Source organism: Geospiza fortis, unplaced genomic scaffold, assembly GCF_000277835.1.
Source record: "Geospiza fortis unplaced genomic scaffold, GeoFor_1.0 scaffold265, whole genome shotgun sequence".
NCBI lineage: Eukaryota > Metazoa > Chordata > Aves > Passeriformes > Thraupidae > Geospiza > Geospiza fortis.
The window spans coordinates 180,390-206,856 of record NW_005054393.1 but is presented as its reverse complement, the minus strand read 5'-3'; the positions used below and the strand labels follow the sequence as shown (position 1 = coordinate 206,856).

The following is a 26,467-nucleotide window of genomic DNA, read 5'->3' as shown; positions in this document are numbered from 1 at the left end:
AACTTGGGTGAATTCTTGTGTAATGCTGGGATTTGCTATGTCTTTGAAGCTCAGCCTGACCTAAAGCTGACTTAAGAGCAGCGCTCCCTGGGGTAACTGGGGTAATCATTGTGAATTGTAAGCTTAACTCTACTGTGCGTTTGTTTATATGGTTGCTTAACTTTGCTTAAGTAGGCATATAGAGAAGCTTTTCTCTAAAATGTATTATGAACTAATTAAATTGTTTGCATATTAAAACATTAGTTTTTTAAAAAAAAGAACTTCTGTTAAACTTGAGATAATATTTTGGGTTGGTAAAGCTTATCTCACCCATTTTCCTAAGTGAATTTATATTATCTGTGCCTAGAAATAAGGCAGGTACTGTGGAAATTGACACGATTGCAGTGAGAAACAATAGGTGCCGTACTAAAAGAAGATGGTTCCCTGTTCCCCTCCTCATCTCTGCAATTAACCGCGGCACCATTGTGCTTATTTGGCAGATGATGGTAACCCTGAAATAATAATACTATATATTGTAAATAATAGGGCATTTCTGTCCAGAGCAGACAATAGAGCTTCAAAGCAAGGGAAAAGACAAATACTGTGCTATTGCAGGCCATAACCTTCTACCTTTTAAAAAAATGCTCTAATCTCAAAAAATAACAGGGTAAAAGCCAACTAAATGAGTATGGTAAAGCTGAAAACAAGGTTTTCATGATTTAACTCTTAGAGTTCTGGTCTTTCCCAATACGTCAACTAAATAAATGTTTTTGTGAAGTCCAAGTATCCGTTATGTCATGGGGGTTAAACAGACAGAACTAATAAAGAAAGACTGAAGATTATTTCAGATGCAAAGTCAAGATATCAGCTACTGTGACTTATGTAAAGATAACTTAAGGGAGAGCAGGACAAGTTGAGATTCCTCTCTTGGAAGAGACATCATCTCTATTAACATCAATAACTACATACAAAGGTTTTTGTAGTGAAACACTTAGGAGAGTGAGTCCTCTGGAGTGATTGAGTCACTCTGCTGAATGTGTACTAATGAAGGGGTTTTTTTGAGTCTTCTCAACCTAGCGTGGTAGTGGGGACCCAGCACAAATTAAGCAAATGTATTCTGAAGTATAGGAGTAGAATATTCTGTATCATAAAGGACTGGGTCTCCTCATTTTCCTGGGACATATATTTTGTATAATAAATATTGATTGGCATATCCAGTCTGAAACATTTTAAGGGCTAGAGAACCAAAATAAAACTGATTTACCCTGTGACTGTCAACAGTATCATCTCTCTATATCTATCTGTGTCTATTGCTACACAATATATTAATGGGTTTTATATATATATTTGTTGTAAATATATATAAAAACCTTTTTAATAATGTCTGTGTTTGTTTTGGTGCAGAAGATACACTATAAGAACTGGTCTTCAAATACAGATGTGTCTGATCATGTTTGTCCCATTTATCCTTCTAGAATTAACACTTAAACATATCAGTGCTTGTGTTTAAATATTAGACTCTTTTTTCTTTTATAAAAACAGAGAGAACTTATTGTTACCTGGGGGAAATTTCTTATTAAAGAAAAAACAAACAAAAAAACAACCAAACAAAGAAAAACCTATTTCAATGTCAGAATTTTGGACCCATGGTAACTCTTGCCTGAAATGCAAAACAAGACAATCTAAATTCCTTTCCACTCCAGGTGGAGCAACAACATATACAGAGAAAGCATGGAGATTGCCAGCAGTGCACAAGTGGAAAGAGAAAAGCGTTGTTGAGGATCTGTGACTGCTGTTAGGGGTAGTGGAATTTCTGTGTTAAAGTCAAGTCTGCCAAGGAATGTCTCAGATATTTTTTTTAATTGTTGCTTTTTAGTGTCAGCAGATGCACTTTGTGTGGTGAGTAAGTAGATGACCTTACCTCTGAACCCAATGATATGTACTTCATAATAACTGAAGTACTTTGACAAATTATTAAATTGTCATGATGCTGTTTGCAGCACAGTCCGTTTTTAGAAAGCAGATAGTCAGCTGTTTGGCATTATGTTGGGTAGAAGAATACCAGACAAGAAAGGCAGATTGCTTTGTAAGCTATAAAATGTCACTCAGTAAATACTCAAAGGTCTGATTTAAGTGAAGAAGGAGTAAATACTGTGGCAATTTCTGTCCATGCATTGGATAATTTATCATAAGTAGGAAACAAACTGTAGCAGCAAGTAAACCACAATACTACTGGTCTCTTATTTCCCTGCTTCAATGCATAATGCCCAGATGTATCCCATATTATTAAACAGATGAGACTTGGATATGTAGTGTGTCCTGTTTGCTTAATAAGGTTTGGGATCTTTTTGCTTACGTTTCTTCTTTATGGGTATTTGGATAAGTGTTTCTTCTTTATCACTAAAACAAAAATTCTCCTTGTGCAGCAATAAATTTGGTTTGTGTAAAGGAAATGGATCGTAGTCCTATTGTGCATGCAGTCTATAGTTTTGTGTTTTACAAATGTCTGTGTAGAACCCTTTTTTTCACTGCCTGAGGTGGCAACTGAAGAGGATCTAAGTGTATGAAATGTATCTCTCTGCCTGCAAGACGGCGGGATTTGCTTTTCAAGGTGTTAGTTCTGTAGCTTTTTTTGAATAAGCAAAGCTGGAATGTGGCAGTTGAGTTATTAAAAATGAAGCCTAATAAAAGTCCTGTGGCATTTGTTTGTATTAAACATCTCAAAATTTCTAGTTCCTCTGCCCATGAAGTACACAGTAGCTCCTGTTTCATCTCTCACTATTGCCATCACATGCCTCCTGATACTGCTGTGTGCCTCTGCCTCCTTCTTGATTTCCCTTGACTGCACTTGCTACCCTCCTCTCTGTTCACACCCCAGCTCCCTACACAACATTTTGTGATGAAATCTTGAAAGCTCATCTTCAGCCACAAGCTTGAGGCTTACATTATTCTCTGTCTGTTTGGGCTCGTTCCAGTCCCATCGTCTGTTTCAAATACAAAGTATAATTTTTTATTGTTGCTGTATGTTTTCCTAGGGATGAACTGTTAAACAGTAAGTCTTCATGAGGCATGCTGTTCTATGTTACTCTCTGGTGTCTGTTAATCTTGACTGTGCCTGTAAATATTTGTTTTATGCTGAAAACAATAAATAGCTGTAGCAATCACTTGTAACCATGGAAATAGCATTTTAGATTTTTGTGGTCTTGCCTGGCTGAGGCGAAAGTGGTGACGGAGGCACCAAAACACAGGACAAATGCCAAAGGTAGGCTTATCCTCCGACAAAGAACAGGACAAGGAAATTACAGGTTTCCTAATTTTGATTTTGGGAGATAAAATCAAATGTTGGAGAACTGATCCAACAGTTCTGCAATAGGGAATGGAAAAGTGGCTCTTCAGTTACAAATTGAAGACTTAAGCCTTTTTTTCTTCACTTCACTTTTTCTTCACTAAAACTTCTTCAACTCTTTACAGAAGTCACTGTGTTGAAACAAAGTAGTGATGCTAGGCATCATTAAAAGTGTGTTTCCTTTGAAATTTCTGTGAGAACAGACATATTTTATTTCAGTATATTGAAGCTAGTAACTGGTAGTGAGAATAAATTAATTACTTCACCATGTTGATACTTCCAAAGTTGCAATCATTCACCTCTGTTTAGAGGATTGGGAATTCCTGTACATAGCTTAAGACCAGGATTACATGTAGTTAGTGTTAATGCTAATTGCATGACAGGCTCCATTAAGTCCAAGCACTCATCTATTCTCTTTCCTGAATGCACTCTAAAATAGAGTGTTGAGCTCTTTTTGGTGTAGATTAATCTCCTGTTAATAAAAGATATGGAGAGATGTATTCACTAATCCAAAATGTGTATTCATGTATTCACTAATCCAACTTTTTTTTAAAACCAAAAAGTGTCCTGCTCCATCCTCTTGTCTCATACATATCAGTGTCTCATTTTTCTTAATGATCTGGTGGACAATCATAAGCAGTTAAGACTCACGAAATAATTAGTGAGCTAACAGAAGATTGCAATGCGCTGTGAAACAGTGTGGGTGGGGACCTTGATGCCAAAGGTTATTTTATTTTAGCTGTGTTATCAAATTGTGGTGCATGCAAGAAACACTGGAAGAGTGTTCTAAGCACAACTGTATTGTATGTAACAAAAGACTAGAAAGTTTTATGAGAGCAAATGAAAAACAGGGAAAACAAACTATTGCAGAGAAGCCAAGAAAGTGGGATTTTGGCTGCTGTTGAAATAGAAGTACTGTGAATGCTGACTACCATAATTTAGGATTTATGGCAAATAAAGTCTTAAAATATTTTTATCATACCAAAAAGAGAGGGAGGTGGTAGGAAAAGCCCCTCTAGAAACCATGGATTTCTTCTGACAAGTCTTTTGAAGTTTTAAATTACCTTCTGGTATGATCAACATTTCAATGTGGAGACAGAAAGGAAGACTAAGAAAGAAATTAGTCTGTTCATTTTGAGAGAGATGCTTTCAGTAGACAGCAGTTCCAAAATACATAGGAAAGTTCTGGGTTCACAAATTCAATTTCCAAGTGCCATTGCTCTAAGAAATAATAAATAAATCACAGTATGTATATCAACAGCACACAGATAATTGCACTGAAGATAATTTAGTTAAGCATGTTTTGAGATTGCATTTTTTTTTTAAGCCACAGTGTGAAGTGCCCTTTGGCCTCAGTGTTTGACCTATTTCAGTTGCTGATCTGAAGATGGGAATGATAGGGTGTTTCAGTGATTCAATTTCCATCCTTATTATAGCTGATACCAGCCTGTTGTCTTATACTGCCTTGATCTAAAAGCTTGTGTTCTTAGGGTTGAGCATAGATGGAAGCAGGATTTTTCAAATTATCTTCTCTCTTCAGAAAATCTTTCTCAGATCACTTACTTTTCCTTGCAGTTTGTTACTCAGAGTCACAAAAAAGCATGATATTCACAAACCACGAATAACAAAAAAGATGCAAAGAGTCATACCAAGTTTGCTCTGGATTTTGAGTATAATGAATTAATTTAAATCACAATTCAGTCACAAGCAGAAAAAATCCAAGTACAATTAATATAATTGACATCAGCTATGTTTAACCTTTCACATCATCCACATAAGTTTTTGGATCTTTGTCCAGTAAGTCTCAATGCAAATACCACATATCTTGCTGCTGTCTTTATTGGATGATAAAGGCATCCAAGCAGCAGTTCTTCTTCTGTCCAACTTCTCCTTAGGAAAAAAGTAATTTTCAAGTCTGGATCAGCACAGCACTTTTTTTTTTCTTATGGCATCTTTAGCATCTCAGTGGAGATCATTCATGTGGGCTGAGGGCTGCTCCTGTGCTTAACATCTACCTACCAGTTTTCTAATGAAAATCCCTCCATATAGTGCTGAATTATGGCTGTAGACGTTGCGCTACTTTCAGTGGCTTGCCCTGGTAGCTGCAAAATAACATATTCTGTGAGAGTTACTCAGTAACCTTTTCATATGTGGGAAAAAAAAACTATACTGTCTAAAAGTTGGGCCTTCATGTGACTTATGTGAAGGATGCAAAATCACTTTGCTTGAATTAAAAGTTTAATGTCTGCAGTGCAATTCACACAAAAATTGCTCTGCTTTAAACTCTTGGAGAAAATACTTGCCTTCTGGTGCCATCTGGTGGCTTTAGGAGACAGGCAGTCTGATAATTGCTGTTAAAATCTTGTATTTTGTTTAAAGATCTTATTTTAAACAACTAATGTCTTAACACTTATGTATTTATCCAAATATAAGTGGTGGGAAACCATATATAAAAAAGTGCATACAGCTGGATCTTAGATAGGAAATATTAGCAAGAAGAGTACTCCATTTGGGTTTTAGCATGGTAGAAATCCTTGCAGACAGCTATTTCACACCTTCCAGTGTGAGATGTGAGCTCGGGACCTTGGGTTCAGGTTGTGCATACATTTGTATGTGGGTGTACTCATGGAAAAGTTAGCAGGACTATGATGTTAGTAGATGCTTCAGCTTCATACTTAGGTATCCCTCCAAGTTCTGCACTTTGCTTCTCTCAGAGTGATTCCTTGTAATCCTATTAAATAACTTAATGAGACATACAAAATCAGAATGTTCTGACTTGTAAGGGACCCACAAGGATCATCAAGTTAAACTCTTAAGTGAATGCTCCATAACTGGATCGAACCTGCAACCTTCGCATTATTAGCACCGTGCTTCAACTAACCAATATGGGCTGTCTTTCTGTGCAGACTTTCTGCATGTAGTTGGTTTTTCTTTGCTGCTGAAAAGCATCCCATAACATCTCTTATGCTTTTAGATATTCTAAAATACCTTCCTTAATTGCAGAACCTGAGATTACTAGTCACACAAGTTTTACAATCAGCAGCACTTGTGGTATAGTGCAGTTTGCACATGTGGGACTAAACCACAGTATCTCTAGACCCCTGTGGAACGCTGTGTAGTTCCACATGGAGGCAAGCAAAAGGTCACAGGCTTGGGGATCTTTTAATTTTCTTTGACTGCTTGGTTTTTTTGGAGTGAAGGAGCCTATAACGAGATTGATGAATGTCGAGATCAGTGAGGTGACCTGGTTTCTTTAACAATTTTCTGAACTGTTGTCACTAGTGCTGTAGACTTAGGTTTGGAAATACCCTAATTTCTTTATCTTTAAAAGGTAAATAATTATACTTACTGTTCTTTGGAGAAACTTGATGAAAGGCGTTATTAATATTTTTAAAATTTAGCAGGAATTCTGTAATATACAAGATGTTTGATGTAAATATAGTATAGCAAAATGTTTGATGTTTTTTGCTTTTGTTTTGTGATAGGTGTGTATTTTTCATTGCTCTTAAATCCAAACAGAATAAGGGATCATGAAGAAAAAATAACTTCAATGTCTGCATACAGTACTGTGTCAAATATTTATTGTTGCACTTCTTCATAGTTGCTGTTATATGAAAGAGGTTGGATGAATAGATGGAAGCCTTCAGTTTTACATGAAGGGGAAGGAAATATAAGAAATATAAAATGGAGAGGGCACTTAATTGCTTGGGCTAATAATATGGTAAGTATTTTTCACCTCCATTACATGTACAAAAATATCTCTGTGTTGCACTGATTATTGACATTTTTCAATGCTAATTGGCAGAATATTCAGGTAAAAAACTGTGAATTTGTAGAATTGTGTATAAAAGGCATTGAAGGATAGTGGTTTATATGTCATTTCTTTCTGGAAATTTCATCTGTTGTTTTCTGCTCATTAGTCAGGGTTCTCCAATATGATTGCCACTTCTGAAGAAATTAGGAAAGTACCTCTACATACCACTGTGATGGTCGCTGATGTACACTGTTATTAATTAGAATTTTGATTAGTGCAATTTATTGAAGCAAACTGAGGAAGGAATGCCTATGTAATTCTTCTCTATATAAATAATAGAACATCTCCACTCTCTTCCACCCACCGAAAAAAAATAAACTGTCTGGATTTTGTAATTTGTACTGAAATGACATTGTCATGTGCACTTTCAATATTGTAGATTATAAAAAAAATACAGTAATAATTTCTCAATTTGTTAGGCCACTAGAAGAAAGTTAGACTTAGAAAAAATAGGCCCCTTTTGTTCTAAGTGTAATTTTAAAGGAAATCATTGCATTCATTCTGAGTGTTACATTTCACTTATCACTGTATAATATTTAATTGATGGGTCAAGCTCTATGTTTTGCAGCTCAGCAGTGAGGGATATGTTTTTAATGTGTATCATGTCTAAATTCCAAAGTATTTTTTAAAATGTGTTGAAAGTACTTCTGACGCACTAGCTTTTTTTTTTCTATTGTTTTTCCATCCTAAACAGAGGCATTTATTAAAATATTGTAAAGCATTGTTCTTTTTTATGTTTCAAAACCAGTTTGATATGAAATTGTTAAAGGTGGACCTTTGTTTATTTACTTCCCTTGAATAACTCTGTTAGAATGGAAGCTTCACTGGGCACCTGACTGACATAACATTAGGTTATTTGAAGGTTTTGTTCTTTTCAGATCCATATAATTAAAATACATATTCGAGGTATCTGCTGGAATGGATAGGACAAGAGCTATCCCTAGAGATGATGTGCCACAACAGAACACCGAGTACTAATAAAACATTGAGAGCTATCTGTCAGAGACAAAAAGCCATGATCAGGGCCTATATTTCAAAGAAAAATGAAATTACATTTGCCCTCTAAAAGATTAATATATTTGGTTATTGCCCTTTCTGTTCCCCTTTAAGTTTTTAAACTCCATTCTCTAGCAAGGTTTTGTGTTACACTTCCTTTTTCCCGAATTAGAGAAAATGTTTATAGCCTTGCTTCTTACTGTGTGTGCATGGCTACCTAGTTTTCATATTTAGGTAAGGTCTAATTCTGCTTTTCTGATACATAGGTAACCCATGTTTTCTGCTTTTCCTTCCCTCTTCTCCTTCCTCCATGGCTAATAGTGCAAGTTTTACAAACTGAGACATCTAAGGGATAAATCCTTAGAGGCATTTGGCTGCTGGACTCCCATTTGGACAGGTTTTAGCTCATTCATGATGGGTAGCTGACTGTGGAAGGCCTTTCAATTCATGATGCAAATGGCATACCTGTTAGAGGAGAAGCCACTGCTCAAGTATTCTCACGCCATTCAAGGAGTCACATACACACTATCCCACACTATCCCACACTTTAACTTCAAAGACTGGAGTCCTTTGTCAGTGGGCAGCTCCAAAGAGCCAACAGGGGCCCTTTTGATTCCTTGCTCACTTCTTGTGATTTTGATTCCCATGCTCACAGGCAGAGCATGGGAAATTACATAGCAACAACTAAAATATCAGTGAGTCATCAACATTATTCTTACAGTAAATCCATAACTCAGCACTGTACCAGCTACTAAAAAGAAAATTAATTAATAATTAATTAGCAGCCAAAAGCATGTCTAGATGTAAGTTCAGAGCTTACCACCCAAGACTTAAAAAAAATCTAGCTATTTATGCTGAGCAAGTAAACCTAAGCAAGCAACATACTATATCACACGATATAACTCTAAATAGCTTACTCTTATGTAAAACTTATTCTATTAAACAACTGTCTCTCAACACTTACAACCAAAGCAGATAAAAGATCCTACACTGTTAGTTTGAAAGCTACTTCAAACAGGAGCTGGTCTATCCCATATAAGATTTGCTGCCATGTAGAAAAACAGAAGGTGTGGTATGGGTCGCTGAAAATCATCCTTGGAGACAAAGTAGTAAGATTTATAAAAAGCAACTTTATTAAAATGCAATTCAAGCAAGATTAAAAATTTTATCAGATGAGCTCAGGAAACAAAGGATAAGATTGTTTTTGTTACTTAGAGATCTGCGTTCTGTACGTTGCAGATGTTTTGGTAAATTGTTTGTTTGTGTTTGTTTGTTTGTTTGTTTGTTTTTGAAACCTTGGTGTCTGCTAGCTGATGAGATGCTAGTGGAAGTGTGTTCCATGCTCACAGTTATTCAGCGACAAAGATCATTAAAAAAATCCCTACACCCACCCTCATACCACTTACCTTGTGGTTAAAAAAAGAGGCAAAACCTGGCTTAGACCATGACCCCCCATGACTTTAAAACAGTTGTATCTGTGTATTTATACAGCTGAGGACATAGAAACTCACAATGGGGGGGACAGAAATAGGCAGAGGAATCTTTTAAAGCAGTTTTGCCACTAGGAAAATCCTCACATGGCATGGCATCATGGTTGCTGACCTTTCAAAGTCTTTTCCATACCCCTTTTCTGTGATTTGAAGACTCACTCTCTAACATCTACTAAAATATTTTATTTTAGAGGCTTATATTTTAAATTATCAAGAACAAGTCATTACTTAATATGAAATTAACCTCCATTTTGCTATTGGAAAGGTTATAGCTTACCTTGTCTAAATGATACAGAGAAATCTAATTATTGGTTCTTTTTTTCCTCTGTCTCTTGAATGACTTTAATCTTCCTGGGTTTTAACTTCTTGTTCTATTAGTATAAGAGATTTCCTGAGGAGGGAGTAAAAAAATCACAAAAGTAAAAAAAATACAAAAACCAAAACCAAGTGAGCATACAAATATGCTCGCTTTCCTGTTTTAATAAGAGTTGAAATGCGTATCTTGAGACTGAATTAGTTTATCTTAATGAGCTGTTGCTTTTCTTTTTCCAAGTGGAAATTTCTGTGTCTCTGCAGGGACTGTTGTGAAAAAGCGGGGATTCTTTTTATTTCTGCAGGAGTAGCACCAGCCTAATAAACCAAACTGGTTCATGACTGGAATTGCTAGGCTGTCACTCAGTCACTCATTCACTTATTATGTCTTTTTATTTGACATGTGAATTTAAAACATCTAAATTACTCTGATCCCTTTACTCCTTTTGTCACTTCCTGGGTTAGATGGGGTTTTGTATCAACAGTTTTTTCTGCTGGCACACTCAGCCCTGCTCTGAAATTTATGCTGTAAACTGTAAACTGTTCTGACTGCCTTAGTGTACAAAATGGTGAGTAGGAGTTTGTCATACTGAATAAAGTTCTCTTGGTTTTAAACTTTCAGGGCGTGAAGATACTTGACATGATCTCCAAGCAAAGAATTACCAATGTGCCTCGAGATGACATAAGCCTTCGCCCAGATATGTATCCCTGCAGCCTTTGCTGGAAGGATAATTTAACGCTGATTATTGGCTGGGGAAATTCAGTAAAGGTGCAATTACCTGTCTTTGTAATAAATGCTTGCTGTTATAACAGACAAACAGAGGATTGTTTCTGAAAAGTAAAGACAATAAAAAAAAATAGAATTTGGTTTGACCAGTGTTCAGAACTCTTGCTGCCTTAGAAATGTCATTGGACTGACCCTCACGAGGAGGAGGACTGATAGGCGCCCAGCGGTCAGACAGATCTCAGTGTGAGAGCATGCAGTGAATGTAATCCTCAGGGACATTTCACTCCTTGGAGAGATTTCATCTTTGGAAAGCTTTTAGTGTGCTGTTGAATTCATTTCTTGGGACTAGCATTAAGGAAGAGCAACTTACCATGAGGTATTTTTGTGAGGGGATTGGTTTGGGGGCTGAGGAGGTTGCAGCTGCTAAAACAGCCACCTGATTTTGGTCAACCATGGGGGGAAAAAAAAGGGTGGGTGGAAGGACAGGCTGCTTAGGGTTTTGTTACCTTTCAACAGGAAACTGGCATTTCAAACTTGTGTGGTGCAGACTGATTATCATTTGCTCAGACCAGCATATGACATGAGTTTGTTACAAGCCTGTTAGCTGTTTTCTAATAACAGACTGCTGCATCACTGCACAGTGGAAATTAAAAGTGCCTGATAGGAATAGATGGAAAGGGAGGGTGGAGTGAGGTAGGTGACATGTAAAAAGCTTTTGGAGTGTTAAGCTTAGAGTTTTATAAATGAGGAGGTTTGTCCTAGGTTTGGCATCTGTCTTCCCCCTTCTATTTGCCTGTGCTTCACAACATTTGGTTATTTGCATTTCTTTGTATATACATACTCCCCTCTTGTAACTGGGAGGAGCAATAGCAAGCTTACTGAATAGGAATCAGGTACCTTGAAAGGTAATGAGACGCAAAGTGTGAGAAGACACCAAAACCAAACTCATAAATAAATGCCTCTGTGAAGAAACCACAGTGGGCATGTATTTTCACATTTCTTTTATGCACTCCTATGTTGTCCTCTTCTCTCCCAGCATATTTATAAGGCTGTGAACTACAGCCACTACTTTTCTGTGTGGTTTTCTTTAGTGATGCATCATTACTGTTTCACAACATGTGTTTTTCAAAATAAAGAAGTCCATGTTGGAGAATTCACAGAAATTGCTTTTATTATTGAGGCAAAGTTAGTGTCATTTTAGGAATTACATCTTCCTTATTGTAACAATTCAAATCTCTTGTTTCCTAGATTTGCTCAGTAAAAGAACGGCATGCCAGTGAAATGCGTGACCTACCAAACCGCTACGTGGAAATAGGTATGGTTGTTCACTGCTTTTCAAAAAGCTTTAAAAGTCTTCTACATGCTAGCCAGAACAAAACTGTTATGCTTTGGAGGCAACATGTAGTTGTAACGTAAATGTCTCCGCATTTTTAGTTGCTGAGGTTGTCATAATGCCCTCTTGCCTAGGTGTGAGGGTTTTTTTCTAGAGAACCTTAAGTTCTGTGACCATGTAATATCAAAGATACTTGTATGAATAGTGGATACCTTAGCTTTCCCTTCATACAGATTCCTTTAGAGAACTTGAGTTTTCGTCTTGGCTAAATGATTGATGGTCAGTGTAGCAGTAAAGAGAAAATAGATACTACTTTATTTGATTATATGTTGTTTGACTACACTATTCATAACATTTTTCTCTTTTTTTTTCCCCATAAAAATCTCTGGTGTAGCGCTAGGAAATTGATTTTAATTTATTTTTGTTTCCTTTCTTGGATTCTGAATTTCATATTTTCATTTGCTTTCTTATTTTTCTAGCTAATCTGACGTGAGTAAATTTTTATTATTACTGATTATTGGTAAAGTTCGTGACAAAGTGGAATTCAAAGAAAATTTGGAGGGAAGTGGGGATGTAAACAAAAAGACACAACTGTCCCCAGAAGTGTCTGATGGGGAAAAGATATATCTAGGAACAGATAGTGCTGGCCCTCTGAAGATAAGCAGGCCCTCTGACTCTGCAGACCAGAGTGGGCAACAGTTTGTAGGCTTTGATGCTCCCTTGACTGTAGAAACATGGCATTGTAAAAAGGGTGTTCAAGCAAGATCCTGAATCATGTCAGTTTGGAATAGTGTATGGCATATGTGTGCATATGCTGTATTTTCTGATTTCAGGAAAGGACTGTTCAAAAATAGCTTCTGAAAATCATCTAGGAGACTTGTTAAGCTCTGCAGGGAGTCTGAATACTGAGAGATTGGTGTGCCTGAGAATTAACTGAGACCTGAAAGCTATTTGATGTTTAGGATTACATAGTGCAAACAGACTATTTAACTGCAGAATTCTAGGATATTCACAATAATTTTATCAAGGAAAAGTTTGGTCATGAGTTTTAGCCTCAGATCTTGTATATAATATTTTCTGTATCTGTAAGTAGCTTTTAGAAAATAACTAAATGAGTTTAGTCACATACTGACAAGTGAACAGAGGTAACTTCTATTTCATCTGTAATGTGCTTATATGGATGGTGCTAGTTTTAGGTGACTGTCTATTGGAACTTGATTAAAAAGCATAAAAAGTTGTCATTGGGCTATTTAGGTGCAGACATGAAGGATAAAGATTTATGTGGAAGTAACTTTTTCAGCTTAAAATTTCTGGCCTGTGGTTTTCTCTGTAGTCTAGAGGACTGGTATTTTATCTCACTTAACCTGTTAATGATGTGCTTGAGATTTTATTTTCTGGTTTCAAGTCAAAGCACTGAAATTGCTTTGCTAAATGCTGTCCACGGGACTCTAGAACCTGGGAGGATTGGGGTGGAAAAGAGAGAGGCATTGTTTGTTCAAGTCTCAGTATAAATTAATAGTCTTTCATAGAGTCACATTGAAAGTCTTCTTGACTGCAGTATGTCATGCCATAACATCTATTTCGATTTTACTTCATCATTACTTTTCAAAGGTATAGCCAGAAAATCTGATCTTATATCAGACCTGCAAACAGTATAGTTTTTTTTGCAAGACCACTAATATCCAAAGTGAATGTATGAATTTATATGCTTGCATAAAGTAAAGAATTTATACAAGACAAGAATATAATCCTTCAATGCAAGGACAATTGAGTATCCTTCAAATATTTTGACTCATAAGATCTTGTCAACAGACTTACAAAAAGCGAAACCCTTAACACAGTATTACTTTTGTCATAGTTTAGTGGTGTGGTGTTTTTTAATTTTTTTTCTCCCTGCTTTTACAATTTTTCACCTGGAAAGAAAACCAGAAGTGGAACAGGAAACTTCATAGTTGCTTCTTTGGTCATCAGGGTAATACATATGGAGTCTATGATAAAACAGTGTCCTGTCACGTGTCAACAGTTTCAGTTTTATGCTGTTTTAAAGCCATTCTGAGGGCCCCTGAGTTCCATAGTAGTATCATAGAAAACTGTGATGGCATTAGTAGATAATAAATATTCCTTCAGTACTTTGCAGGCCAGTGAAAAAGGAAACAGTATTTCCTGCATTGCAATTTAGGTGCATAGGATCCTGTTTAACAATGTACCTCCTCATCTTCTGTTTCTGTCTCAAGAATTAGCTATACTTACTCTAAGGTGGGAAATAATTTCACTATCTGCTGTGATGCTAAACCCCACAATGTGTGAAAGTTACACCACTGAACTGTTCTACATGTTTTATCTTAAAGAAGATAATGCTGTGATTATCTGTAAGAGAAAATAGATGAATTATACAGGTCTCATGCACTGAGATTCATGTGGCATTGCTAATTCAATTTACATCTTTCAGTGGTGGTACTTTTCTTCAGTAATCTTGCTATTGTTTTTGCTACAGTTCATTACCTCTGAGAGTCTTCATTCAGTGTCAAAGATAAACTCCAAGTGAGTGTTTCTGTTTAGGTTTAAACATATGTTAGCTGAGCAGATCCTATCAGTTTAGCTCTGTCAGCAACTGCTGTGAAGTAGTGTATTGATTAGAAGGTATTGGTATTGAATTACAGGCTTAATGTAGACTAAATGCCATTGTGATCCTTCTTAAAGAGTGCTTGACCTCTGTGCTCACTCCTGAAGCGTGTACAAAAGCTGTAATGCTGCACAGCTTCTGCTCTGAATAGGGAACCCTTCCTCAACTGGAACCCCAGAGAAGGCTTGTTGCTAAATAACTAATTAGACTTTCCAGTTAATATAATACCTTCTCAAAGGAAAATAGGAAATCTAGTCTTCCTTGGCCTTGGCAGGATTTTATATACTTTTATGGAGAAGTACTTTATCTCTGCCTCAGTTACTCAGGTTGTTAATGATAGCAGAAAATAGAGATTAACGCCAGAAGTATGTAAAAGACTTCAAGTTGATTAGAGAATTTCTATTCACTTTACTTTTGTCCAGATTTTATCTGAGGAATCTCAGCTTAATTACAGGTACAAGCCAGGCAGCAATGTCTCTTGAATACTTGTCTCCCTTTGCATTCTACCAAATTTCCCACAAAGCAGTTTTCTGGTTTAAAAATTACACGTTTCAAGGCTATGCTTGTAACAACACATCTGTATGTTTTATAAGGGAGTAACTTCACACCTGCATGGCAAGTTAGTGTCATGCATTGAGATTGCACATTTCAATCTGAATACATGGGATATTTATTTTCTTGTTTGTAAAGTGAGATTAATGGGATCTAATGTGCTGACATAATTTCTCTTTATGTAGATGGAATGTAAGGCTTAATTGATGAATGTGATGATCAGGAAATTTACTTCATAAGGTGATTTATGCAAGCGTTTCATTGAAGCAAGTCTGCTATACTCTGAGAAGCCAAAAAAAAGAAGGAAAAACCCAAACCTAGATATATAGTTGATTCTACCTAGACTTTTGTTCATCTGTTTTGCCACAAGCCAAACTTATAATTTATAAATTGCTTCATAAAATGAGTCAAAATTCTTCAAGATTTTGTCTTTTTTGTCATCAAACCTCAGAATTTCTAAGCCCCAAAATTCTTCAAGACTGAATATTTTTCCTGTTGGTCAACAAAGTGTTCTTGGTTCAATGGAAAAAAAGAGTTTTTCAGAAAATTGGCTTTGTATCTTAAGTGATATTTATGTGGGGCCTTTTCTTGTGCTCTAGTTGGAACTGAACTCGCATACTGTTGGGGAAAAAAAAAGTTATATTTTATGTCAAGTGAACTCCATGCACAAGATAATAGCTAATCAAATCATGCCATTTTGTATTCTGTTTTGGTTTGCATAAATTACCTAGCTCACTAAAAACTTCTGCAAAATTTGTATTCATTGTTATAGGTCGCAATGCACCATACCCTTAAGAGTTCTCAAGATAGTATCTCCACCACCAATGCTTTTAGGTGGAATCAGAGGTAAAACACTCTGACTCTAACCAAAGTTTTACTCTTCAAAATCTGCTGTGGTAAAGCAGGGGCTGCCTTTAGAGGTTTGACTAAACAATATTGACTCCTTTTAGTTTCAGTGTCGCATACGCGTGGATCTTTAAATCCCAGAGAAAGTGGCTATGCAGTTTAGGTAAATATTGTAGCATATATAGTTTCATTTCTGTATTTTAGTGTATTTCATACATTTCATTTAATGAGCAGCAAAAAAGATTTACAGGTTTCTTCATTTTGCTTCCAGGTAATTTATTTGACATCTGTACATAGATGCTGAACATGGAGTAGATCCACTGTCAGCCTGTCTTCTATCTTCTCTTATGACAGGCATAAACATGTATGACACATGGCCATACCTCAGTCATTTCCATTTACTTCAATACTACATTTGTTTTAATTATTTTGGATCCTTTTCAAATTAACAGCATTTCTGCATTGCCTTTATTTTGGATTTCTTTTCCTCCTTGATCACAACACAGTGTCCAGAGAGTAAGTCAATTTAACCTATTATTGTTCTGTGCAGCTGTTGCTTCCATCTTCTTTTTTCAGTAAGACTTTTTTGATTAGCAGCATCAAGGATTTTTGTCAGGTCAAGAAGCACTGTCTATGCCAGTTATTCTTTGTTCAAGGCTGTAGCTGCAGAGCTAGAGCATTGTGTTTCAACAACGCCTCTTGAGAAAGATGAGCTAAGAAAAAGCTGATAGTGAAACCAAGGAAACTATATTCTGTTCAAAAACAAAACTTGAAGTGGTGATTTTTACTTGTTTGTTTATTTATGTTTCACATATCAGTACTTCTGCTGATCTTAAATACACCATTACATTGAGCATTACAAGCATTTTCACTGGCAAAAGGGACTTAAGTTCTAGTATAAAACAAAGAAATACACATGGATTTTAAAGCTGTTTCTATAATAATTATAAATTATAATTCACCTTGCTGATTTCCTCTTCAAATACAAACCACAGTATTTTACATGCCTTTGAGACCGTTCTCCTAGCCCTTCTATAAAACTGAATTTAAAGTTTCTTTGATAGTATTATGGATTTCACTTTGTTTTTTCTTTTCCATGTTTTTTCTCCTGCCTTCCATATTCTTTTAAAATGCTAAATACTAAATTTTAAACTGAGAATAAGGTACATAGTTAGTTTTGAACTGATTTGCTTTAAATCATCACTGAGAGCAACATGTGACACAGTCAAAGTAATCTCATCAGTCTTGTAGGCTAGAACAAGATAATTATGTACATGGTTACACATGTGAACCTCTTCTCTGTGAATGGATTGAATGCTCTACCCTTGTGCTATAGTGTGGTCTTTCAGTGATGCCAAAGTGTCAGCAGTCATTAAAAGAAAAACAGTGCTTGGTTATTCCTAGAGAGACAGGTGTCAAATACATACTCTGTTTCACTGTATTTTTCCTCCTTTTGTGGGAGGACAATTATTTCTCCTGTTCCTTCTTATTATCTTAGCTAAAGTAAATCAGCTTTATTTTTAATGTCATTATGCTGTATTTTCTGTTTGCCTTGCTAGAAAATTTTAGTAAATATGTATATGTATTAGTAGTTTAATATGCTAAACAGTAAGGAAGTAAAATTTTTGTTTCTTACTTACGCTTAGATTCTCCTAAAACCATATTTTGGGAGAAAATAATGAAGTATCTGATGCTTTTTTAAAAGCTTATAGTTACAAGGCTTGCTAATTTAAGCACTTGGATGATTCTTGTTTTTGTCCCCATGAGAGAGGAGTTCACAAAAAGTGATGCATTGTAAATCCAGCAGAATAAAAACAAAGAGCTGTTTGTGGCAGAGGTATCATTTAGTAAGTCTTTTTGTAAATACAGTTCAACACTCTGTTTTACTTTCTCATTCTTGAAATAATCTCATGTAACTATCTCGATTTCAAGACCAATTTCAGAAAATTATGTTTTCAGTTTTATGAACAAGAAAAGGTACTATGAACTGTTGTTTTCTTTGTAATGAGTGTATCTGTAAATTATTCTGTGATGTTTAAAGTTATGATAAATAAATAATGATCTTTGTGTTTTCCTGTATACCAATAGATGTAGCAGGTGCAATTCTCTTATGGCCACATGAACATGCTATGGATATGCAAACCAATGAAGTTGTACTACTTATTGCTTGTTTTATTGAGTTTGATTTTTGTTTTGCTTCCTTTTTCAATGTGATTACTGAAAATCAGACTGCACCTTCGTTTCAGATGTTTCATCTCTAAGAAGCTGGAGCACAAACATTTCCTTTTGCAAACTTTAATGTAATTTAATCTGTTAAATGTAGATCTTTATCTGATCCAACTGGGAAATCTCTGGGTTTGTTACGTGTGTTGAGTCTTCCGTTCTCTAAAGCGGTGCTGTATGCTGTTGATTGTCTCTGAAAATCAGCGAGTTTTTCTTAGGTAGTAGTTCATACACATTCATGGTTTTGAGTCTGTTTTTCTTTCCTGTATTTCAGTTTTCCAATTTGACACCGAATTCTACGTCAGTGGACTTGCACCTCTCTGTGACCAGCTTGTTATACTTTCATATGTAAAGGAGATCTCTGAAAAAACGGTAGTTTTTTTTTATCTCAGAGTTTCTTCACAACATTAATTTGGCCTGTGAGTTGGGCCTTAAACTAGTCATACAAATATGATTATCTGAGAAAAATTTGTAGTCTGCTGGTAGTGAACAGTGCTTGAAATGTCTCTGATCCATAAAACAAGGTCAGTGGAGGTGATGTTGAAGACTAATGTGCTTACCTTTCAGAAATCATGTTTGGGTTCCTTTTTTTCTTGCAGAATGCAGAGAAGGTCTCTAGCTAGTCCTTCTTGCTCTTTTTTCCTTCCTTTGTTCCCCCCCCCCCGCTCCTTTTTCTCTCCTTTTCTCTCTTTCTTCCTGATGTTTCTGCACCAGAAGAAATAGAGAATCTTGTTTGGCCATAAGAGGAGCTTGCTGACCCTGTATCTCAAAAGAAATGAGAGTAGGGAAGTTGATCAACTCAAGCATAAGAGTGACTGTGGAGTGGAATGAATGATTGTGAGTGAGTGGCATCATTGTCTCCCGTTCTTCCGAGATCTTTAGTTGCGTACACCCAGATACATGTGTGGAGAGGTAGAATTTAGAATTCTTGTCAGCCATTTTACTGTGCATGGACAAGTGCCGTGTCTGTCTCCAACATTGATTTCGTATTGCCAAATAAAAGGCAAGGCAGTGGAGGAAATCCTTGAAGCTGCAGTGTGAGATTGGCAGATGCTCTTGATCATCTATTTGATAAGCATGTCTGTGTTAGACAACCATCACCATAGTAACCTTAAGAAACTGGGTGCACAAGTTGCTATGCAATGAAATGCTGTAGGTTCAAACAAATGCACGAGCCTTCTGAAATCAGTGGGGTTAGCTTCTAGTTCTACTTCAGGATGTCAGATTATTATTTCTTTGTTTATATTAAGGAGAAAAATAATGTCACAGCAATGTTTCCCAAAAGAGACAGCACAGTGTGGGAGAGTCGATGAAAGACAAGAAAGCAGACAAATGGGATAAGGAGGGGGGAGGAAGAGGTGGTTGGAATGCCAGGGAGCAAGGAAATTGTGACACCACTGTTAATGAAAAAGTAGTACAGGAAAGGAGCTAGTGTAAACAAGATAGTGACTGCTGAAAGTTAAAGTCATTTTAATTGCTTTAGGAAAGAAAGATGAAAAGGGAATTTCAGGTGATATAATGGTACATAATTGAACATAGGAAAAAGTTTTTCTTGAGTGTTTGCTTTTAATTAGCCTTTTAAACAAACTCCAAACGCTGGACTTCACTAACTTCTCAGTTCTCTGGGTAGCTATAGGAGGAACAGAAGTACAATTGTCCCTGATGGTGCATCTGTGTCCTGTTGTGATGGGAACTCTTTGGTTCACTTGTCTTGTTATTGTGGAGCCCAAACTGCCTGAGCTTGCAGCAGAATTGCTGCTCACTACAAAAATGTCCTTTAGTTGCAAGGAACACTTGTCTTCCTACACTTGATTTCACAGCTTGCAAATGACAGCTTCTTACTTATTACAAATTAGATCACAATTGAACTTGCTTTGAAAGTTTTTTTGGTTTGAGTATTTTTTTCCTGGAACAGTTAAATTGAGAAAAGACCCAAGTGGTGCTACTTCCAAATGAGTAAGTTAGAGCTGTTTAAATCCACTTTCTATATGCTCTTGCTCTTTTACTGTATATTCTGCTATAATTCACAGCCTGAAGTAGAAAATATAGGATTGTCTTGGACCTTGACTTTATTAAAAATGCAGCTAGTCGAAGACAGCAGTTTCACTTGAACAGAAGGTGAAAATCCATGATGTCATCTTACCATAAGCACCTACATTGCACTTGAAAGTTCATTTTACTCTAAGCTCATCAGAACAGCAAAGTTTTTGTATTATTCTCAGATTAATTTTTCCCTGCTGCTGCTGGCTGCCTAAAATCAAATACCAGCTTAAAAAAAAATTATTTTAATACCAGAATACCAGGCTCATAGAGCTCTGTCCTTCAGGGCATGAGCCCAGCTGGATATGTGTTCTAAATTGTTCTGTTGCTTGTTGAATGAAGCAGTTAATAGTCATCTGTGATAGCCCAGAAAACTTCTGTGTCCAAGAGCAGAGAAGTAGTGAGCAAACTCAGGGGTAGGATTGGACCTATGTCTATCAACACCTCCTCCTCCAGACTGATCTCCTTCAAGGAAAGCAATCAAAGAGTAACTTGGGTTACTTGGAGTAACTTTCCTCTGAGTTCCAGATGCAATTACTCTGTGGAGCACAGCTTTGCAACTTGTATGATTTGCAGCTGAGTAGCCAGTGCAAAGTATTGCACGTTTGTGAATGTTTGTAGCTGTTCAATTTCAGCCTTGTTTCTAGATGACCACCAGTTGGTATTGCTAAGGTAAATCATGTAGGAAGTGACTAAGGTGTCATTTTTCTAGGAAGTAGAGTGTTGTGCAAGGCCTAGACTTGATATTGTACAACCCCTGCCTGAGTCCTGTGAAGAGATCTCTTCTGATGCACTAACAGTACGAGGATTTCAGGAAAATGAATGTCGTGATTATCATTTAGGTAGGTATTCTCAATATTGTTTTGTTTTGTTTTCAGACCTGCTTAAAAAAAGATTTGTGTGTACTTAGCCTCCTTTTTCATTTTTATGTCATTTTCTTGTCATCTCCTTGAACAGCTGTAACTGCTTATGAGACTGAAGTGTAGAGTGGAAATCCACAAGAACCAGTCATATGAAAGAAAATAAATGTGTGTATTTAAACATCATGATTTTAGTGCCATGTATTAGGTCAGACATACTGGAGAAGGCAGAAGTACATACCTCATGTAATGTCCAGTATTGTCGAAGGCAATATCTTTGAAGGAGATTTATTCAACATATGATCCATAGGAGCTCTTTTTACACAAAGGGCTTCAGGAATAATGAAATGAATGGCACAATATCTGGAAAAGCTGCTCTAGAGGGAAAGATTGAATAAGTATCATTTCAACAGTAAGATGTGCATGGGTCAACTTCAAAGGGGCCCACTGATATTTAGCTTCTCTGTACTGACAAAGCTGCCAGTTGTATTACAGACCTCAAATGGTAAAATGGAATTAAAGGATCTGGATTTTGGCAAGCTCCACCTACAAGATTGGTTTAATTATGTAGCGGGAAGGGACATTAAGCCCTGGCACAATATATGCTGTCTTTTAAAGATAGGATAGTTTTCTTATCTATATGTTGTAGCTCAGAAGAATGCATGGCAAAGCTGATGCAGAATTCCTTGGTGGAGATTATGTAGCCTGTCTTATACAGAAGCATTTCTTCTGGCTTTTAAAATCCATTAATCTGAATTTTAAGTATCTCCTCTGGCAGCATGCTTCAAATCATAGGCTTGGCAAAACTCTTTGTGTACATCTATGCCCTTAAGCCACTAGAAATATAGTATATCTCCTCCTGACCTCAAAAACATCAATGCTGCTATCAGTAGAATTGGGGTTTTTTAATACATCTTCCAAAGCAGAACATTGATGTCCACAGCTGTACTTTTATGCTTTACAAATATTCTAGTTTACCTGAAAAGTCTAAATGTTATGTATGTTTTAAGACAAACATTATTTTGTGAATTGCTTATCACTTCAGGAGTGTATTTGTATGTGTTTATAGAAACTGATCTGGACAGTGAGTGGTTTTCTATTCTGTACGTACAAAGCATTCATGTTTCTTCATGGCTCTGTCCAAATGATAACTATTCAGAGCAGTCATCTTTTGCATTTGATTTGACCTTTTAGTACTTTTTCTTCCAGCTTACTCAAAAATTAAGGCTTATGGTGTAAGAAAATGCATTATACATATAGCCTTAACTTGCAGCATTGTAAATGCATTGCTGTAATGATGTACTGTGTCCCCAGGGGTTATGGCATCTATCATTAATGCTTTTGATGGCCTTGACCTTGATGGGAAGGATAAGTTTATTACAGGCTGTGTAGTGTAATAGTCCTCTAAGAGTATAATAATGGGTTCTAAACCATCATAAAGTTTGCACATAGTGGATGAATCAGAATTTGCAATAAGTTGTAGTGGTTTTTTGAAATATATTTAGCCATTTAAACCAGTTTTAATTTATTGGAGAATACAGCATCCAAACTAGTGTGTCCTGCAGGAGTAGCCTTGCTGTCTTCCTCTTTGTAAATTCCCCTCAAGGATATGCTAAAAAGCAGAACTTTACTTAAAGAAAATATAGTAAAAATATTAAAACTGTGTATGCATTTGCAGAGTATTCGGAAGGTGAATCGCTTTTTTATATCATCAGCCCAAGAGATGTGGTTGTGGCCAAAGAGCGGGACCAAGATGATCACATTGACTGGCTTCTTGAAAAGAAGAAATACGAAGTAATTTTTACATCATTCTTTCCTTCAGACTTTCCTTGTTTGGAAATTGGAGTAGGATGATGGAATTTACTAGGTCATTTGGATTGGACATTTCTGTTCCTACAGTGATTGAGTAAATGCTTGTAAAGGATGGGACTTAACTATACATTACTCCATCTCTTACAGAGTTAGTCTCACTACTGAAACAACTATTCAAAATTTCACTCAAGTGAGGTAGTTGAATTAGATGCTGAAAATAGTGCTCTCATCATCAGTTATGAAATGTATTAGCTGACACTGAAAATTATTAAAGCTGGGTTTTGGTTTTAGAATAGCAGAAGAGTTAACTAATGAGCTGTGCTTTTAAAAGTAAAATATTATGGTCTTAAACTGTACCTGCACTTGCTGAAAGTAGTGTTGCTCACAATAAAGCTCATCCAATATTAAAAGACAAGTTCTCTTGGATAAAAAACAGCTCACCATTTGGTTGAGTAAATACTGATGTTTGAGTATGAATATCTAAACACCTAAAACAATAATAATAAGTTCTTTCATACCATATGAACATGCACACAGTGGTCTGAATTCTAATATCCTGCATTAATTGACTTAGAACATTTGTTATGATGCATAAAGTTAACTTGCAAATTCTAATTTATGTTTGTTGCATGCCCATTATAAGAAAAAAAATGTGGAAAAGCCATTCAGCATGTATTGCTTTTGCTAATATAATCATGATATTTCTCATGCAGATTTGTTTAAATCCTTTGGATGCTTTTGCATTGGAATAGCAAACTTGTATGATGAGTGTAGTTTTGCAATATATGTAAATCACAGCATTTGGTCCCTGAAGACTCCAGTAATTTGCAAGTGACAGCTGTGTGTGTGCCTTTATGAAAGCCATTCAAGTTAGTAGACAGGCCTGTTGCGATGTATCTTAAAGGTTTCATTTTTATTTGTAAAAGTGCCAGATTTTTTTCTATACGTTCAAAAAAAATAGAAGTAGGAGAACAGCAAATGACAAATATAAATCATTCTGTCTGAAGAAGACATTTGGACTGGGGAACTGGCAGGTAGCTTTCCCCATTCTTACCCCTTTTCCTGTTGATTTTTTTCACAGGTTTTGGTAGTAGTCTCTTTTGAAAATGATCAAATGTGATTGCATTGTGTGTTTTGTTGTGAATTGATCTTAATATAATAATGTGGAGTGAACTCAGATGGAAACAAAAGTAGTTTGCTATTTGCTTGACTGCTTTTGTTTGAGTATGAATTCAAAGCTGTTCATCCAACCATGGCATTAAAAATTCTAGTGCTTTCAACACCCTGCTCTGAAAAAGAGTTCATTTATACAGTTCTAGAGCTTTCTGTGTTGAAAGTTTGTGTATGTGACTGGTATCTCTGTTTTCTCCTTTTTGAATATAGGAAGCTTTGATGGCAGCTGAGATCAGTCAAAAAACAATAAAAAAGCACAAGATTTTGGTAAGTCTCAAAACTTATATTAAAAATATAATATCTTCTTTCTTTTAGAATGCCATAAGATGCAACAAATATATTCCCTGTTTTTTATAACACCAGGAAATAACTGTTAGGCATACTCCAACTGGCATCCGATTTCTTCGTTTCAGCTGCAGAACAGGAGTGTTAGTCCATGAAACATGAAAGGATCTGCATTATATGAAGGTGCTATTGGCCTTGAAAGGAAGAGAATTCCATTTCTCTGCTTGCTGATGGGGATTTTTGTTTGCTTTTACTTTTGTATTAAATTTACTGTTGTTTGAAGTAACATACAGTATTTCACTATTAGAGATTGCAGGCAGGAGTGACAAATTTCTCCTTAACTTATACCTCGTAAATGTGACAGGATTTTGTAAAAAGTTTGAGATGCTCCTTTTGTCACACACTGTTATTTTCTATGTTTATAGTCCCTTTCACAGAGCAACAAAGGGTATCAATGTTTAAAACAAAAGGGGAAATGGTGTAATAGACACAAAAGTGTCACTGATTTTATCTTTTGTTTGTTTGCTTTTGTTTAAATTCACTAATACTGATGCTGCTTTAAATTGAAATCTGTACAAAGTGTTCAAGACGTGTTTAATTTTTTGGCCAGATTACTGGTGTTAGCAGTAATATATATCAGCTTTTCCTTTGCTTTGCAGAAATTTGCTCTGCAATAAGTGATTAAATTCAGTGAAATACAAGCAGTTTTTGAGATTTTGATCTCTAAAGCAAAAGCCAATAGAATGTTGAGGAAACAAAATGTTGACATCAAGCCCTAAGTGAAGGATTAGTGGTACACTGATTTGAAACAACTCATGCTCTCACTGCCTAGTGACACCACATTCAGAATACCTGACAAGTCTGGTAGCCTTAGGTATTTTTTAGATGGAAGTAATTATCACTGCTCCTCTGCACCTCTTGAGCAGAGCACATAGATCATAAAACAACCAGATCTACGTCTCTTTCCTTAACCATCTTCTCTGTTCACTGAGAAGCTGGTCCACAGGAGAATGACAATTTCTGTCAGCCTCTTTCTTGAGAATGGTGAAGTTGAAAATTCAAAGGTGGTTCCTATAGCGTAATGAAATCCTAAAATCTTGTATATGTGCTTTTTTTTCCTAACTTTGTAGTAGATTGACCAGTTGAAGTTGTTGCATACCCCTATTCATATTCTGCTATGGTCAGTACTTTCCTTGATATGGATCAAAGAAATGTCGTGCCTCAGAAGATGCAAATGTTTAATTTTTTTAAGAAACAAGGACTTCTTTTTCATTGTACAGCTTTGTTTTTTTCTTTTCGCCTCTTTTTTTTTCTTTCTAGAAACAATATGCTTTTTTTAGTGATGTGATTCTTAAGTTATGCAATGAGTACACTGTGTTATGTCAAAATGGATATGAGTGTTGAGATTATATTAGGGGGCTCATGCCAAAATTTTAAGATACATTAAATGGATATCAGAAACATTTTACCACTGACCTGTGTGATGAACTTTGAGAAAGAAAATTTGGTATGTAATGACTAATAATCTTGTTAAGTTCTCAGTAATTCCTGCACTTTATTGAGCAGCATTAGGATTTATATTCTCAACCAACTTTTTGCTCTCGTCTGCAAATTGTTTTGACAAAGAGCATGTCTTATACGATGACTGGTGGTTTTCTTTTGAATTAATTCAAGCACAGCAAGATCAGCTATGTGTTTCAAACAATCCTTAATAATTAGAGGTGGTAGTCTTCTCAGCATCAGTGAGGTTATGAGAATTATTTAAAAGAGCACCTTTAGTTGAAACTGTGAGCAGTCTATGCAAGTATTTTGTATTGACTGTTCTGTGGGCCCTACTTAAGGAGAATCAGGGGATGCACTTAGAGCCTTGAATTTCCAGTTGTATGCACTACTGTTACAGTAGTTCTGTATAGTAGTCAGGTAGTTCACTTCCAAACTTTTATAGCTAATTCTCTGTTTTCATTCACCCTAGGACATTGGCTTAGCCTATATAAATCACCTGATGGAGAAAGGAGAGTATGACCTGGCTGCTCGGTAACCTAGTATTAAAGATCTT

At 36.1% G+C, this 26,467-nt stretch overlaps 1 protein-coding gene across 1 annotated transcript in view; it reads left to right on the top strand.

The window, feature by feature from the left end:
* Nucleotides 1-26,467, top strand: part of VPS41 (VPS41 subunit of HOPS complex) — a 110,413-nt gene that overhangs the window by 52,780 nt on the left and 31,166 nt on the right. The window contains exons 7-14 of the mRNA XM_005425684.2: nt 6,927-7,046; nt 10,560-10,706; nt 11,913-11,979; nt 18,516-18,613; nt 20,994-21,123; nt 22,820-22,935; nt 24,337-24,393; nt 26,384-26,445. Coding sequence (XP_005425741.1) covers nt 6,927-7,046; nt 10,560-10,706; nt 11,913-11,979; nt 18,516-18,613; nt 20,994-21,123; nt 22,820-22,935; nt 24,337-24,393; nt 26,384-26,445 — 797 coding nt within the window. The remainder of the gene's footprint in view (nt 1-6,926; nt 7,047-10,559; nt 10,707-11,912; nt 11,980-18,515; nt 18,614-20,993; nt 21,124-22,819; nt 22,936-24,336; nt 24,394-26,383; nt 26,446-26,467) is intronic.